The sequence below is a fragment of the Convolutriloba macropyga genome, chromosome 7, assembly GCF_964194025.1.
Source record: "Convolutriloba macropyga chromosome 7, txConMacr16.3, whole genome shotgun sequence".
Taxonomy (NCBI): domain Eukaryota; kingdom Metazoa; phylum Xenacoelomorpha; order Acoela; family Convolutidae; genus Convolutriloba; species Convolutriloba macropyga.
The window spans coordinates 9,217,241-9,231,616 of record NC_134474.1 but is presented as its reverse complement, the minus strand read 5'-3'; the positions used below and the strand labels follow the sequence as shown (position 1 = coordinate 9,231,616).

The window sequence follows — 14,376 nt, the reverse complement described above, 5'->3', positions numbered from 1 at the left end:
ACGAAATTCAGAAAAATTTTATACCATTCTACGCTAGATGGGCTTTTTAATGAAACCGCTCATGTTTTTCTACGTCAAATATATCGATCAGCCAAAATTTACAGGGCGGAAAAAACTCCAATTGAGTATATAGTTCTTCCGCCACTAAATAGGGTCGGTTTAAAAACGTTTCGTGTTAAAAATTCATGAAGAAATTTGTTTGACTTTATGGTCTGAGTTCAATTCCAGTTGCTTTTTGAGCCTTTTCTGGCGTTTTTAAATCGAAAACTGTCAACGGTATGCAAGATTGTAATCAGTGACACTGACTGACCTCATTTTTTTTCCAAAACCGACAGATCGACTATTGAGACCTTCTAACTTTGTAAAATGTCTCCAATTTAAAACTGGTTCTAATCTTTATTTTTAACCACTGATACAGTTGAAAAATCGCTTTATTTTTAACCACTGATACAGTCGAAAAATCGCGATTTCAGCTCAATCTTAATCACATCCAAACTTGACAGCAACTGAGAGCAAAAAAAGTTGAATTAAACTCTACCACAGCTGAAATTACAAATTCGACAGCAATTCAACGAAATAAAAAGTACAAAACAAATGAAACATAAAAGATATTTCATTTTTAAACAGAATAGCAGCATCATAAGTCTATTAAATCGCCGTTCGAATTAACAACTGAAAATATTAAAAAAGAGTAAGAGCTCTTAACTAAATAATAACTTAATAATATCGCGGAGCACAGGGGCTAGCAAGTTTATGTGGGCGGTGGCGGGTGTAGAGGGGGGAAGAGGGGAGGGCTAACAGCAATAAAATTAGGCCTCTGAACAACCGTTAACTTCACATTCATTATTTGGTTGTAAATCTAAGTTGTGAATTTCATCAACATTTTTAGTTTTAGTATCAGTTTTGAAGTCCAATTCTTTATAGTGATGATCTTCATTTTCGTTCACGTTTGATGACAAATTTTGATCAGGTGTTTCTTCAGCACTTTTTGATGATTCATTAATTTCATTTTGTTCACTTTTATTACCCAATTTTTGATCCTCAATTTCTCCATTTTCATAATTTTCTTTCGGTATCAGCTCATTTTTATCCGCCGAATTTGAATTGATGTGATTAGAAAACGACTCCAAAGGAGGTAGATGGTTGAGAAACGAGCTAGATTTCGGCGGGTTTTCGAATCTTTCCGAGGGTAAATAAGGCGAATCAAGATCGGTTTCGTTATTGGGCGAAAATTCTTCGTATTCCGAGAGGGGAGTGTCGCAAACTGTGGATGGACTGTGCTCCACTTTGATTGGTTGAAATCGTTTGTTGGGTAGATATCCTTCTATATGGTGTTTTCCATGTGGTGATTTTTGGAATCTTCTGATTTTGGCGCGTCTTGGAACTGAAATTAAATTAAAAGTATATATAAACTGGTTTAAAAAAATTGAGATCAACATTTAAACATACTTACGCTGTACACTTTTAACTACGAATTTACATAGAAAATTTACGGAGAGTTTACTAAGAACAGCTTATGAAACTCGATTTTGCAGGTAATTTTCTGGCAATTTTATCGTCATTATGCAAATAATTCCACCTTTGTTTTAATTTTTCATTTCATGCTGTAACTCTACCTGTAAATTGTTGTTGCAGTTTGCAGGTGAAATTACCCAGAAAAAAATTTTGCAGGTAAAACTCTGGGATGGTATAAATATAAATTCTAGAATTGCAGGTGATGCAAATTTCTTGCATGTAAATTCTAAGTCCGTTTACTTGCATTATACGATCAATTTACCAGCAAATTTTGTACAAAGTAAACATAAATGCATTTATAATCAGTTGAACGCTAAGCAGTAAGTTAGATCCCATATTCCAAATTCAAAAGATCCCCGAAACTAGCTTAGATCTATTTCGGCTACAGATCTTAGAATAAATATTAAACAATGTTCAAATCGAAAGCCCGTTCCCGTGAAAAGTGCAGCATGTGATCAAACTTTGTCACGCTCATGCATAGCAAAAAGTCATCAATGCCTGGAACATCGGATTAAACACACCCGTAGATAGCCGGAAAATAGCAACGATTGACAAACTTGACAAATATTGAGATGGTAACATAAAAAAAAGTTTTAAAAGCTACGAAAACTGACAAAAATAGGAAAAACTGGCGGGGATACAAATAGAGAAACAATACAGAAATCCACAATTGAGCCAGAAACTTAAAAAGAATGCAGGAAGGCAAAGTTGATTTCTTGGACTTGCGATCTAAAATTGTTATCTATTTTTTTTAAGAAAACAGAAATTCAAGCAAGATATACGCAATCTTTTACAAGGAGGATTTCCGTCAGGAAAAAAAAGAAACAGATTAAAACTAAAAACCAAAAAAAGCATGTTACCAAAACATATTTCCGACATTTTAAAAAAAAATCAACTCACTTGATATGGGTACTTACAGAAAAATATTAGAACAGAATTAGGTTAAAAAGAACCGGAGAATAAAAAAATAAACACGAAACCTGGGCAAAACCTGCAACGATTATTAAAACTTATAGCAAATACATTCGAGGCAATTAAAAGTCAATAGTTTGGCCAAATATTATGTGAGTTTACAGACACATAGTTCATAAACTACAAAAATAAAACTTTTACAAACTTTCGAGAACCAATAAATATTTGTTTAGCAGTGGTAATAATTCGATTTAATTAATAGTCTCCTCTCTAAAAAAAACTCCGATAATTAAAAACCTTCAATGGTACAAAAATGCGGACAAAACGGTATTTATTAGCCAATTTCCCAATGAATATCGAACACTTAGCGCCAAAAACAATCGAATTATCAATAACACAAAATGCATATGTTTGAAGATGCAAGAAAAACTTTATTTAATTTAGTTAAAAAGAGCGAAGAGAAAAAATGATTATGAAAACTGATTCTGCCGTTAGGGAGAAAGTGTAGGAGTAATTCTTTTCAACATTTACCAGAAAATTCCTGATCTCTATCTTGTATTATTCAAATATAAAACTATTTGCTTGCTTATCGTACAACTCCAAGAGCTAAACATCAACCGACTAACCTCGGACAAATTTCTCTCAAACGACAAGCGGGGCAAATTATCTCAGAGGGTGTTGTAGCTAGATAATTTTTATTGGTATTGCTAGACGTGCCAGACCTCAAGCGTGCTAAACAAAAGTATTAACCACTGGGCTATAATGTCCTTGGATTTCCTTACCTTACAATCGCTTTTGTTTTAGCAACAGACATAAACTCAGAATTGGAGCTATTTATTACGCAAAAAATGAAGAAAACAAACGTGAAAAAGTCACCCCAAAAGTGAAATCGAGAAAAAAAATGCGGAAAATTTGCCTAAGAAAAGACATGGTTACAATAATTGCTTCAAATTTCGTTCGAGAGCAATTAAAAACTATCTAGTTTTCTAATTCCTTCTAGATAGTTTTCTACAGAATATGTTTGTTTTGTCTACCAAGAGAACATGTTATTAAACCTGATACTGGCATAAAGTATGGAACAAAACCATCTTTAAAGGCAACGAGCACTCTATAGATAAAATTTAGAAAATAATGATGGCAAAACAACTTTCCACATGCAAATGCTGTCGGCACTGATTACATGCAAGAGAAGGTAAATGCCGAAACTGAAGCTAAAATGGTGTAAGTATTACTTCTTACCTTTGTGTCACCGGCTGTCGCCTAAAAGTCTTCAATGTTCAAACAATGGTCATCAAGATTTCACTCATATTTCACGGATATTGATTTCACTTTCCATGGTTAAAGCCATATCGCTCAAACCCAACGCAAACTATTTCGTTCCTAAGATTTTAAATCTCTTATGGACGATCAGTTTACGATCTCTTAAGACTTTTAATGCAGTGTTGTATATTGTAATTTCAATAGTAAATCGTATTATTCTTCGACTAATGTAAAGCAATACATCATTTGTACATTTTGGCAATAATTGAATCCAAGTTATTTGTCCAAAACTGTCCAAAATTTAATAAATTGTTTGGATTTAATAAATCCAGAATTAATAAATTGTATTGAAATGTGAATCAAAATTTTTTGGTAACTATGACTATGGTCAACCTGGAGCTATGTTTAAGTGAGAGTTCATCATTAAACAGGTAAAAGAGGAAACGGATCTTTTCAATAATTGCCCCGCCCCCCTTTGTTACCTAGTAGAGAAGAAGAGAATCGCCCCCCTTCTGTGCTATGCTTTACCACAATATTACTTGGCCTGTAGTTTAGATAGCCGGATATTAGTTTAAGCGCAATTGCGGACCGCTTTTCATAGCCATGCCTCTCATGCGCTGTGGGATGTAATCCGGAAATCGCGGGTCGGTTATCGCGGCGAAGCCGCGACGCGTGCGAAGCGCGCCCACCGACCCGCCATTTAGATTTTTTTTTGCTTTGTATTACAATTCGGCTAATTAACATAGCATGGCGTATCTTATTTTATTCAGTTTAACATAGTATGCGCATAATTGAAAAGTTTTTAGTCGTCTCTGATTGGTCAATAAAGCGCTCGCTTAATTTCTATTCAAGAACAGCCCCCCTTTTGCAAAGGAGGGGGCAATTGTTGAAAAGATCCGAGGAAACAATTTATCAATATTTTTCTAATATTTAAGTGCAAGTTTTGAATTAAGATCCAAAAATTGTTCCTGAGGGTTTGCAGTCTTGTGTTCGGTCTCTTAGAATCGCTGTGTTCGGTTTTCAATGTAAGATAACCTTCTGTATGTTCAGTTTCTTACCTAGTGATGAGCGGATTCAAATCTTGCAAGAAACATTTTTGAAGCATATTATTGTTTCTTAAAGTTACAAAACGGAAATCAATTTAAAAATTTTTAGCCAGGATTCAAAACTTTGCAAGAATCTTGCACGAATCTTGCAAGTTTCTAGATTCTGAAAAATTTGTTTGAGGATTTTTGGTAGCTGAGACTAAATGAAAACCAAATGAATTAACTGTTACCAGATTTATGATCAGCAGAACTGTTTCTAAATGACTTTTTTTCCTAAACATCTTTTGAATGTGAAACCTTGCAAGTTTGTTGCAGGATTCTGTTTTCATATACTTTTCCGACAGATAACTAGAAACATCTAGAGCTATCCATATCCTTCCTTTTTAACTTCAATTTACTCAATAAACGAACAAAATTACTTTTATCTTCTTTCTCTTAAATTTTTTCACACGAAATATTTATAGGAAAACCAACAGTGAGATTTTTTTGATATTTCGCAAAGTACCACAACAAACTAATTGTACCACAGAATCGGCCTTCAAACTTTGTTGTCGCGAAGAATCTCATGATTAGAAGCAGGAACGAATTTTTAGATGGCTAAGATGGTTAACAAGTTGACTTTGATGCAAACCCGGGGACTTTAAAAAAAATTGCAAGATTTTAAATTTATGAATCACCAGGGATCACACAGGTAACTGAGGTAACAATTTATCAATATTTTTTCCTACCTCGTGAATAATCGCCGTTACTAGAGGCTGGTTCGTCTGTCAAGTTGGGCGACTCATCCGCCGTTCTCTCTTCGCCCCATCTCAGCAGGGCACTCCCACTGCCGCCCCCTCCCCCTCCGTCTGAGAGACCTCCCGGATGATGGTGATGGTGGAGAGGATGGTGCAGGTGAGCGGGGGAATCTACGATCTGAAAATGAGTGTAATAGTTAATGGGCCTCTCCCCCACATTAGAGGTCAGATAACCTATAGCCCCCCAATCATGGTAAACATACCATAATAGGGGGCTATAATTTCATGGGGGTCTATAATGGAAAGGACCCTAATTAATAACCAAAATGTGTTCAACCAAAACTTCAAAGTAAGGTTTTTTTTTCAAATGTGCTTGCGGATTTTTTTTCTTACCCCCGGTAAGTTCTATTCCCCAGTTATAGAACACGTGTCATTACATAGTAAATGATTATGTAAAACATGACATATTCACTTGGGTGGAGCAACTAATATTAATCCGGTTAGCCACGGAGGCACATGCAGCTCCGTTTTAGTTATTGTTTCGAAGACACATCAATGGCCTTGGATATTGAATCGACGATTTAGCAAATGTTCAATTATTAACCAAAAACACAAGGTAAAGAGTCGGATCTGCTCGACGGCAACCCAGGTTGAGGTTGCGCTCGAAATCGCCTCTGATCAGACCGTCCCAGACAAGTGGGACCTCTGATCAGACCGTCCCAGACCGAAGTGACCTCTGATCAGACGAATATGCGCTCGAAGATCATTGTGCGCTCGAAGTGCGCTCGAAGCCGCCTCTGATCAGACGAGTTTCAGACCGAAGTGGCCCCTGATCAGACAAGTTCCAGACCATTGTCCAGACGAGTTCCAGACCATTGTCCAGACTAAATTGCGCTCGAAATATTGTCCCAGACTAAAGTGCGGTCGAAATCAACTCTGATCAGACAAAAGTGCGCTCGAAATAGTCTGATCAGAGAATGATTTTAAACATGAACAAATCTCTCAATATCGTTATAATATATTCATTTCATCTATCATTTTATCAATCTTATATTCAACTAACAAAAAACCAATCCTGAAGGTATTGTTAATGAAAGTAAATCGAAAAAAATGATCAAAAAAAATTACTGAGTATGCCATTTTTTTAAGCTTTTAACTGAAAAAATGAACTTAGACAGCTCTGCATAAAAACGTCTTGATCTACTTTGATTCAAAATCTTTTCATGAGTGGACCGGCAGCTGTTATCAGCTGGACCCCTTGATTCTGATCAAACCCATCAGATTTTCAGATGAAGTTCCGATCAGAATGCCGTTTTATTGTTGACTCTTACCCGAGACAACAAAAGTCAGTAAGAAAACAAAAAAAACTTGAAAAAAATTTCGCTCGAATTGGTCTCTGGTCAGACTAGTGTGCGCTCGAATCGGCCTCTGATCAGACTAGTGTGTGCTTGAAAATGCCTCTGATCAGACCGTCCCAGACCAAAGTGACCTCTGATCAGACCGTCCCAGAACAAAGTGGCCTCTGATCAGGCAAGTTCCAGACCATTGTCCAGACAAAAGTGCGCTCGAAGCCTTTTCCAGACCATGTAATTCGAGCGCACCTGGAACAAGTGTGCGCTCGAAACTCGTCTGATCAGGGGTCACTTCGGTCTGGCCACCTCGACCTGGGAATATCTTCGCTCAATTAAATATATAAAATTTCTTATTTTGAATCTCCATGCCTGCAGTTGACATATTGCAACCTTAAGTAGTTATTTCGACAAATTGCACCTATCTTTAGCTTTGTCTGAACTCAGCATTTACGTAAACAGGTATATTTCAAGAAAAGACTTCAAAAATAGATTAAAACAAATTGATCAAATGCAAAATTTAGTAATTTTGAAATGCTTAAACGAAAGCGTAATTTCGTATTAGAATAGTCTCAAAGCAAATTAAAGAGATCGAAAAAACGCAAAAAGTTTATCTGACGAATTAGCTGACATAACCAAAGAGTTGAACAAATTAGTTGCACAAAAACCTCAAACATCGGAACAGAATAGCTTAGCTGGTTACCACATCGTACTAATAACGAGGGGATCGGGAGTTCTAGCCTCTCTATGCCCTATGTTTAAGTAAACAGCTGATAGGACATAGGAAAAAGGTGTTTACGAAAAATGATTTTTTTCCTAAACACCTTCTGAACGTGATTGCAAGAATCTTGCCAGCTTCTTGCAACATTTTGTTTTCAAATTTTCAAACATTTTTCCAACAAATAACTAGAAACAGCTCGAGCCATTCAAATTTTTCTTTTTTAACTTCAACTTACTCAACAAACGACAAAATCACTTTAATTTTCATTCTCTTAATTTTTTCACACGAAATATTTATAGGGAAACCACCATTGGATTTTTTTAGATATTCCGCAAAGTACCACATCAAACTAAATGTACCACACAATCTGACTTCCAATTTTGTCGTGGCAAAGAATATCATGATTAGAAGCAGGAACGAGTTTCTAGATGGCCAATATGGTTAACAAGTTGATTTTGATGCAAATCCGGCAGCTTTGTTAAAAAACCAAAAATTTGCATTGCAGTCAGCAAATGTTTTCTTTTTAATGAGACTTTAAAACATATCGTTCAAAGCAATCAAATGCGCGACATTTAGTATTTTTGATAAGCTTAAAAGAAAAACATAAATAGCAACAGGATAGTTGCAAACCAAGGTGATCTAAAAAATAGCCGATCTGATGAATTTTCTGGTACCATCAATTAATTGATCGAATCAGGGCACCAACGCGAGAAAACAAAAAAGCCGTATCGGTTAGTTTGTTAGAGCATCGTGCTAATACTCGAGGGCCACGAAATTGAGCCTCTTTATGGCCATATCCTATGCTCAATTAAAATTAGGCAAATCAATATTATCAGTCTTCCATGCCTGCAATCGTAATATTGACAACCGTAATTAAAGCGAACATTTACTACTATTATGGCCACTTGCACCTGTAGTTTGATCCGCCGGGACTGAGTATTACCATCAGCAGCTTCTTTTTTTTCTCCTGAAAATTCTGTTGAAAGCAGATTTAAAAAATCTGATCAAATGCAACATTTACTGATATTGATATTTTTGAACAAAACCCTGACTTTGTATACGGATAAATGCAAAGGACATTGAAGGAGATCGATATAAACCAAGTAATTGATCTGATGAAATAGATGATACAACCAATTAATAACCAGGAGGACAAACGAGAGCTCAGTTGGTTGGAGCATCACGCTATTAATGCGAATGTCGAGATTTCGAGCCTCTGTTCGGCTTCAATTTTTGTCCAATTAAAATTAGGATGTTGGATTTTTTGTTCTTCCAATTCCTGCAATTGATATATGAACAACCATAATTGAAGCAAACATTTACAGCTATTCCGGCAATTTGCAACAGTTTTTAGTCCCATGATGTTAACATCGCCATTAGCAGCTGCTTTATTTCAAGAAATTAAAGTTGAAAACATATTTAATAAATCTAATCAATTGCAACATTTGGTGATTTTGTTACGGCTGATTGAATCCATGATTTCGCACAAGATTAAATTCTTAACAAATTAGGCAGATCAAAATAAACCACGTAGATGATCTGAAGAATTAGCCGGTTTTTAATAGAATGACCTAATCAGGGGCGCCAACGCCGGAAAAAGCAAGATCGTATTGAAAAGTTTGTTAGAGCATCGTCCTAATAGAGCAGGTCGAGAGTTCGAGCCTCTCTATGGACATCTTTTTTGTCAATTAAAAGTAGGAAATTCAATATTTCTAATCTTCCATGCCTTCAATTGCTTTATGGACAGCCTTAATTAAAGCAACCATTAACAACTATATTGATTCACCATCAGCAGCTGTTTTATTTAATGAAAACACTGTAAAAATACACTTTCTTGAATCAAATGCTACAATTAGTGATTTTGATCAATTTAATTTAAAAAATGATTTCGTCCCAGGGTAGTTACGAAACAAATTTGGGAAAAAAAAGCAAACTAAATGGTTGATCTGATGAATTAGCTGGTATCATCTAACCGTGGGAACCAATGTCAGATAAAAGAAGGCCGCATAGCTCGTTTGGGAAGAGCAACGTGCAATTAACGCGAAGGTCCAGAGTTCGAGCCTCTCTATGCCCAAATCTTTTCCAAAAAAATGGGAAAATTATTATCTCTAATCTTTCATGCCTTCAATTGCCTCATAGACAGCCTTACTTAAGCCAACCATCTACAACGAATTTGACAAACTGCATCCGTATTTAGATTCGCACCATTTTATCGCAACGAGCAGCTGTTTCTCTTATGAGAACACTGTTGAAAACAGGTATTAGATTCGATCAAATGCAGCAATGTGATTTTTATAAGCTAAAGTTGAAAAATGATTTCATACCAAGGTATTTGATAAACAAATCAAGGTGATCGAAACAAACTAGGTAGTAGATCTGATTAATTAGCTGATATCAAATAAATGATCTAATTAGGGGAACCAAAGCCAGCAAAATCTAGGATGTATAGCTCCGTAGGTTAGACCATCGTGCTGATAACACAAGGGTCGAGAGTTCCAGCCTGTCTATGACCAGTTCTTTTCCAGAATTAAAAATAGGAAAATATAAATTTCTAATCTTGCATGCCTTCAATTGCCATATAGACATCCCTAATTAAGGCAATCATTCGCAACTAATTTGGCCAATCGCACAGGTTTTTTGATACCTGATCTTGCCTTCGCCATCAGCATATGTTTTATTTCAAGAACCTTTAGTCAATTAAAACTAAGAAATTTCAGATTTAAACCCTCCACGCTTTCAATTGCTATATAGCCGGCCTTATTTACGAGAATCATTTACAGCGATTTTGGCTAAGCGCAACTGTATATTGATTCGCCTTATCTTAGCAGCGCCCTCAGCAGATGTTTTAATTTAAAAAAACTGTTGAAAAAAGATGCTTAACATTAGATCAAACTCAGCAAATAGTGATTTTGATAAGCTTAAAAAAATAACTGATTTCGTACCAGGGCAGTTGCAAAACCAATTTAGGAGATCAAAATAAACTAGGTAGTTGATCTCACGGAACACCTGGTATCAATTGAATGATATAATAAGAGCATCCGAGGAAGAGAAAGCCGGGCGTATAGCTCAGTTGGTTTGAGCAATATGCTAAGAACACGAGCCGCTAGAGTTCGAGCCTCTATATGGCCAAATCTCTTGGACAATAAAATCTACGAAATTTTAGATTTAAACCTTCCATGCTTTCAATTGCTATATAGCCAGCCTTATTTATGAGCACCATTTACAGCTATTTTGGCTAAGCGCAACTGTATATTGATTCACGTGATCTTAGCAGCGCCATCAGCAGCTGTTTTAATCTCAAGAAAAGCTGTTGAAAACAGATGTTAAACATTAGATCAAGTGCAGCAAATACTGATTTTGATAAGCTTAAATAAATAACTGATTTCGTACCAGGGCAGTTGCAAAACCAATTTAGGAGATCAAAATAAACTAAGTAGTTGATCTCACGGAACACCTGGTATCAATTGAATGACATAATAAGAGCATCCAAAAAAAGACAAAGCCGGGCGTATAGCTCAGTTGGTTTGAGCAATGTGCTAATAACACGAGCGTCAAGAGTTCGAGCCTCTATATGGCCAAAACTCTTGGACAATGAATTCTAAAACATTTTAGATTTAAATCTCACACGCTTTCAATTGCTATAGAGCCAGCCTTATTTATGAGCACCATTTACAGCTATTTTGGCTAAACGCACCTGCATATTGATTTGCATGATCTTAGCAGCGCCACCATTAGCTGTTTTAATTTAAAAAAAACAGTTGAAAATAGATGTTAAACATTAGATCAAATGCAGCAATTAGTGATTTTAATAAGCTTAAATAAATAATTGATTTCGTACCAATTATTGCCAAACCAATTTAGTAGGTCAAAATAAACTAAGTAGTTGATCAAACGGAACAGCTGGTATCTATTGAATGGTGTAATAAGAGCATCCAAAAATTGAAAAAAAGACCGTATAGCTTAGTTGTGTAGAGCATCGAGCTAATAACGCGAGGGTCAAGAGTTCGAGCCTCTAATTGGCGCACGTTTTATTCAATTAAAACTAAGAAATTTAATATTTAAACCGTCCACGCTTTCAAAAGCTATATAACCAACCTTATTTAAGAGAAGCATTTACAGCTATTTCGGCCATGCGCACCTGTATATTGATTCACCTGATCTTAGCTTCGCGATCAGCAGCTATTTTAACTTTTAAAAAAACTGTTGAAACAGATGTTAAACATTAGATCAAGTGCAGCAAACAGTGATTAAGCTTATATAATTAACTGATTTTTTACCCGGATAGTTGCAAAACCAATTTATGAGATGAAAATCAACAAAGTAGTTGATCTGAACGAATGTCTGGTATCAATTGAATGATTTAATGAGAGCGTCCAATGCCAGAAAGACACACAGGCCGTATAGCTCAGTTGGTTATAGCATCGTGCTAATAACGCGAGGGTCAAGAGTTTGAGCCTCTCTATGGCCAAAACTTTTAGTCATTTTAAACTAAGAATTTTCATAGTTAAACCTTCCATGCTTTCAATTGACATATAGCCAGCCTTATTTACGCGAACAATTTACAGCGATTTTGGCTAAGCGCAACTGTATATTGATTCGACTGATCTTAGCAGCGCCGTCAGCAGCTGTTTTAATTTTAAAAAACTGTTGAAAACAGATGTTAAACATTAGATCAAGTGCAGCAAATAGTGATTTTGATAAACTTAAATAAATAACTGATTTCGTACCAGGGAAGTTGAAAAACCAATTTAGGAGATCGAAATAAACTAAATAGTTGATCTGAACGAATGTCTGGTATCAATTGAATCATCTAATGAGGGCATCCCATGCTAGAACACTTCGACCGCAAAGCTCAGTTGGTTAGAGCATCATGCGAATAACGCGAGGGTCGCGAGTTCGAGCCTCTCTTTGCCCAAAACTTTTAGTCAATTAAAATTAAGAAATTTCAGATTTAAACCTTCCATGCTTTCAATTGCTATATAGCCAGCCTTATTTACGAGAACCCTTTACAGCAATTTTGGACTTGCCCATCTGTATATTGATTCGGCTGATCTTAGCAGCGCCATCAGCAGCTGTTTTAATTTCAAAAAAAATCTGTTGAAAACAGATGTCAAACATTAGATCAAGTGCAGCAAATAGTGATTTTGATAAGCATAATTAAAAAACTGATTTCGTACCAGGGCAGTTGCAAAACCAATTAAGGAGATCAAATTAAACTAAAAAGTTGATCTCACGGAACGCCTGGTATCAATTGAATGATATAATAAGAGCATCCAAAGAAGGCAACTTCGGGCGTATAGCGCAGTTGGTTAGAGCAACGTGCTAACAACACGAGCTTCTAGAGTTCGAGCCTCTCAATGGCCAAAACTCTAAGTCAATAAAATCAAGAAATTTTAGATTTAAACCTTCCATGCCTTCAATTGCTATAGCCAGCCTTATTTATGAGCACCATTTACAGCAATTTTGGCTAAACGCACCTGTATATTGATTCGCCTGATCATAGCAGCGCCATCAGCAGCTGTTTTAATTTAAAAAACAGTTGAAAACAAATGTTAAACATTAGATCAAATGCAGCAATTAGTGATTTTGGTAAGCTTATATAAATAACTGATTTTTTACCCGGATAGTTTCAAAACAAATTTAAGAGATCAAAATCAACTAAGTAGTTGATCTGAACGGAAGTCTGGTATCAATTGAATGATATAAGGAGAGCATCCCATGCCAGCAAAACAAGGCCGTATAGCTCAGTTGGTTTGAGCATCGTGCTAATAACGCGAGGGTCGAGAGTTCGAGCCTCTTCATGGCCAAAACTTTTCGTCAATTAAAACTAAGAAACTTCAGATTTAAACCTTCCATGCTTTCAATTGCCATAGACCCAGCCTTATTTACGAGAACCATTTACAGCGATTTTGGCTAAACGCACCTGTATATTGAATCGCCTGATCTTGGCAGCGCCATCAGCAGCTGTTTTAATTTTTAAAAAAAACTGTTGAAAACAGATGTTAAACATTAGATCAAGTGCAGCAAATAGTGATTTTGGTAAGCTTATATAAATAACTGATTTCTTACCCGGATAGTTGCAAAACCAATTTAAGAGATCAAAATCAACTAAGTAGTTGATCTGAACGAAAGTCTGGTATCAATTGAATGATATCATGAGAGCATCCCATGCCAGGAAAACACTGCCGTATAGCTCAGTTGTTTAGAGCATCGTGCTAAAAACGCGAGGGTCGGGAGTTCGAGCCTCTCCATGGCCAAAACTTTTCGTCAATTAAAACTAAGAAATTTCAGATTTAAACCTTCCATGCTTTCAATTGCTATATAGCCAGCCTTATTTACGAGAACAAATTACAGCGATTTTGGCTAAGCGCAACTGTATATTGATCCGCCTGATCTTAGCAGCGCCATCAGCAGCTGTTTTAATTTTAAAAAACTGTTGAAAACAGATGTTAAACATTAGATCAAGTGCAGCAAATAGTGATTTTGATAAACTTAAATAAATAACTGATTTCGTACCAGGGAAGTTGAAAAACCAATTTAGGAGATCGAAATAAACTAAATAGTTGATCTGAACGAATGTCTGGTATCAATTGAATCATCTAATGAGGGCATCCCATGCTAGAACACTTCGACCGCAAAGCTCAGTTGGTTAGAGCATCATGCGAATAACGCGAGGGTCGCGAGTTCGAGCCTCTCTTTGCCCAAAACTTTTAGTCAATTAAAATTAAGAAATTTCAGATTTAAACCTTCCATGCTTTCAATTGCTATATAGCCAGCCTTATTTACGAGAACCCTTTACAGCAATTTTGGACTTGCCCATCTGTATATTGATTCGG

General features: G+C 36.1%; 1 protein-coding gene and 2 non-coding genes across 4 annotated transcripts in view; 2 read left to right on the top strand and 1 right to left on the bottom strand.

Annotated features, from left to right (window-relative positions):
* Positions 1–507: 507 nt before the first annotated feature.
* Positions 508–14,376, bottom strand: part of LOC142342584 (uncharacterized) — an 83,581-nt gene continuing 69,712 nt past the window's right edge. Inside the window, exons 2-4 of one of the 2 annotated variants that reach the window (XM_075393962.1) lie at positions 5,462–5,648; positions 3,667–3,687; positions 1,258–1,384 (exon numbers count right to left, since the gene is read on the bottom strand). In XM_075393962.1, coding sequence (XP_075250077.1) covers positions 3,674–3,687; positions 5,462–5,648 — 201 coding nt within the window. In that variant the 3' untranslated portion in view covers positions 1,258–1,384; positions 3,667–3,673. Of the gene's footprint in view, positions 1,385–3,666; positions 3,688–5,461; positions 5,649–14,376 lie in introns of both variants that reach the window. The other variant, XM_075393961.1, reaches the window with a different exon arrangement.
* Positions 11,935–12,008, top strand: Trnai-aau (transfer RNA isoleucine (anticodon AAU)). Its single transcript has one exon. It is a non-coding gene; the product is annotated as a tRNA-Ile (tRNA).
* Positions 13,274–13,347, top strand: Trnai-aau (transfer RNA isoleucine (anticodon AAU)). The gene has a single exon. It is a non-coding gene; the product is annotated as a tRNA-Ile (tRNA).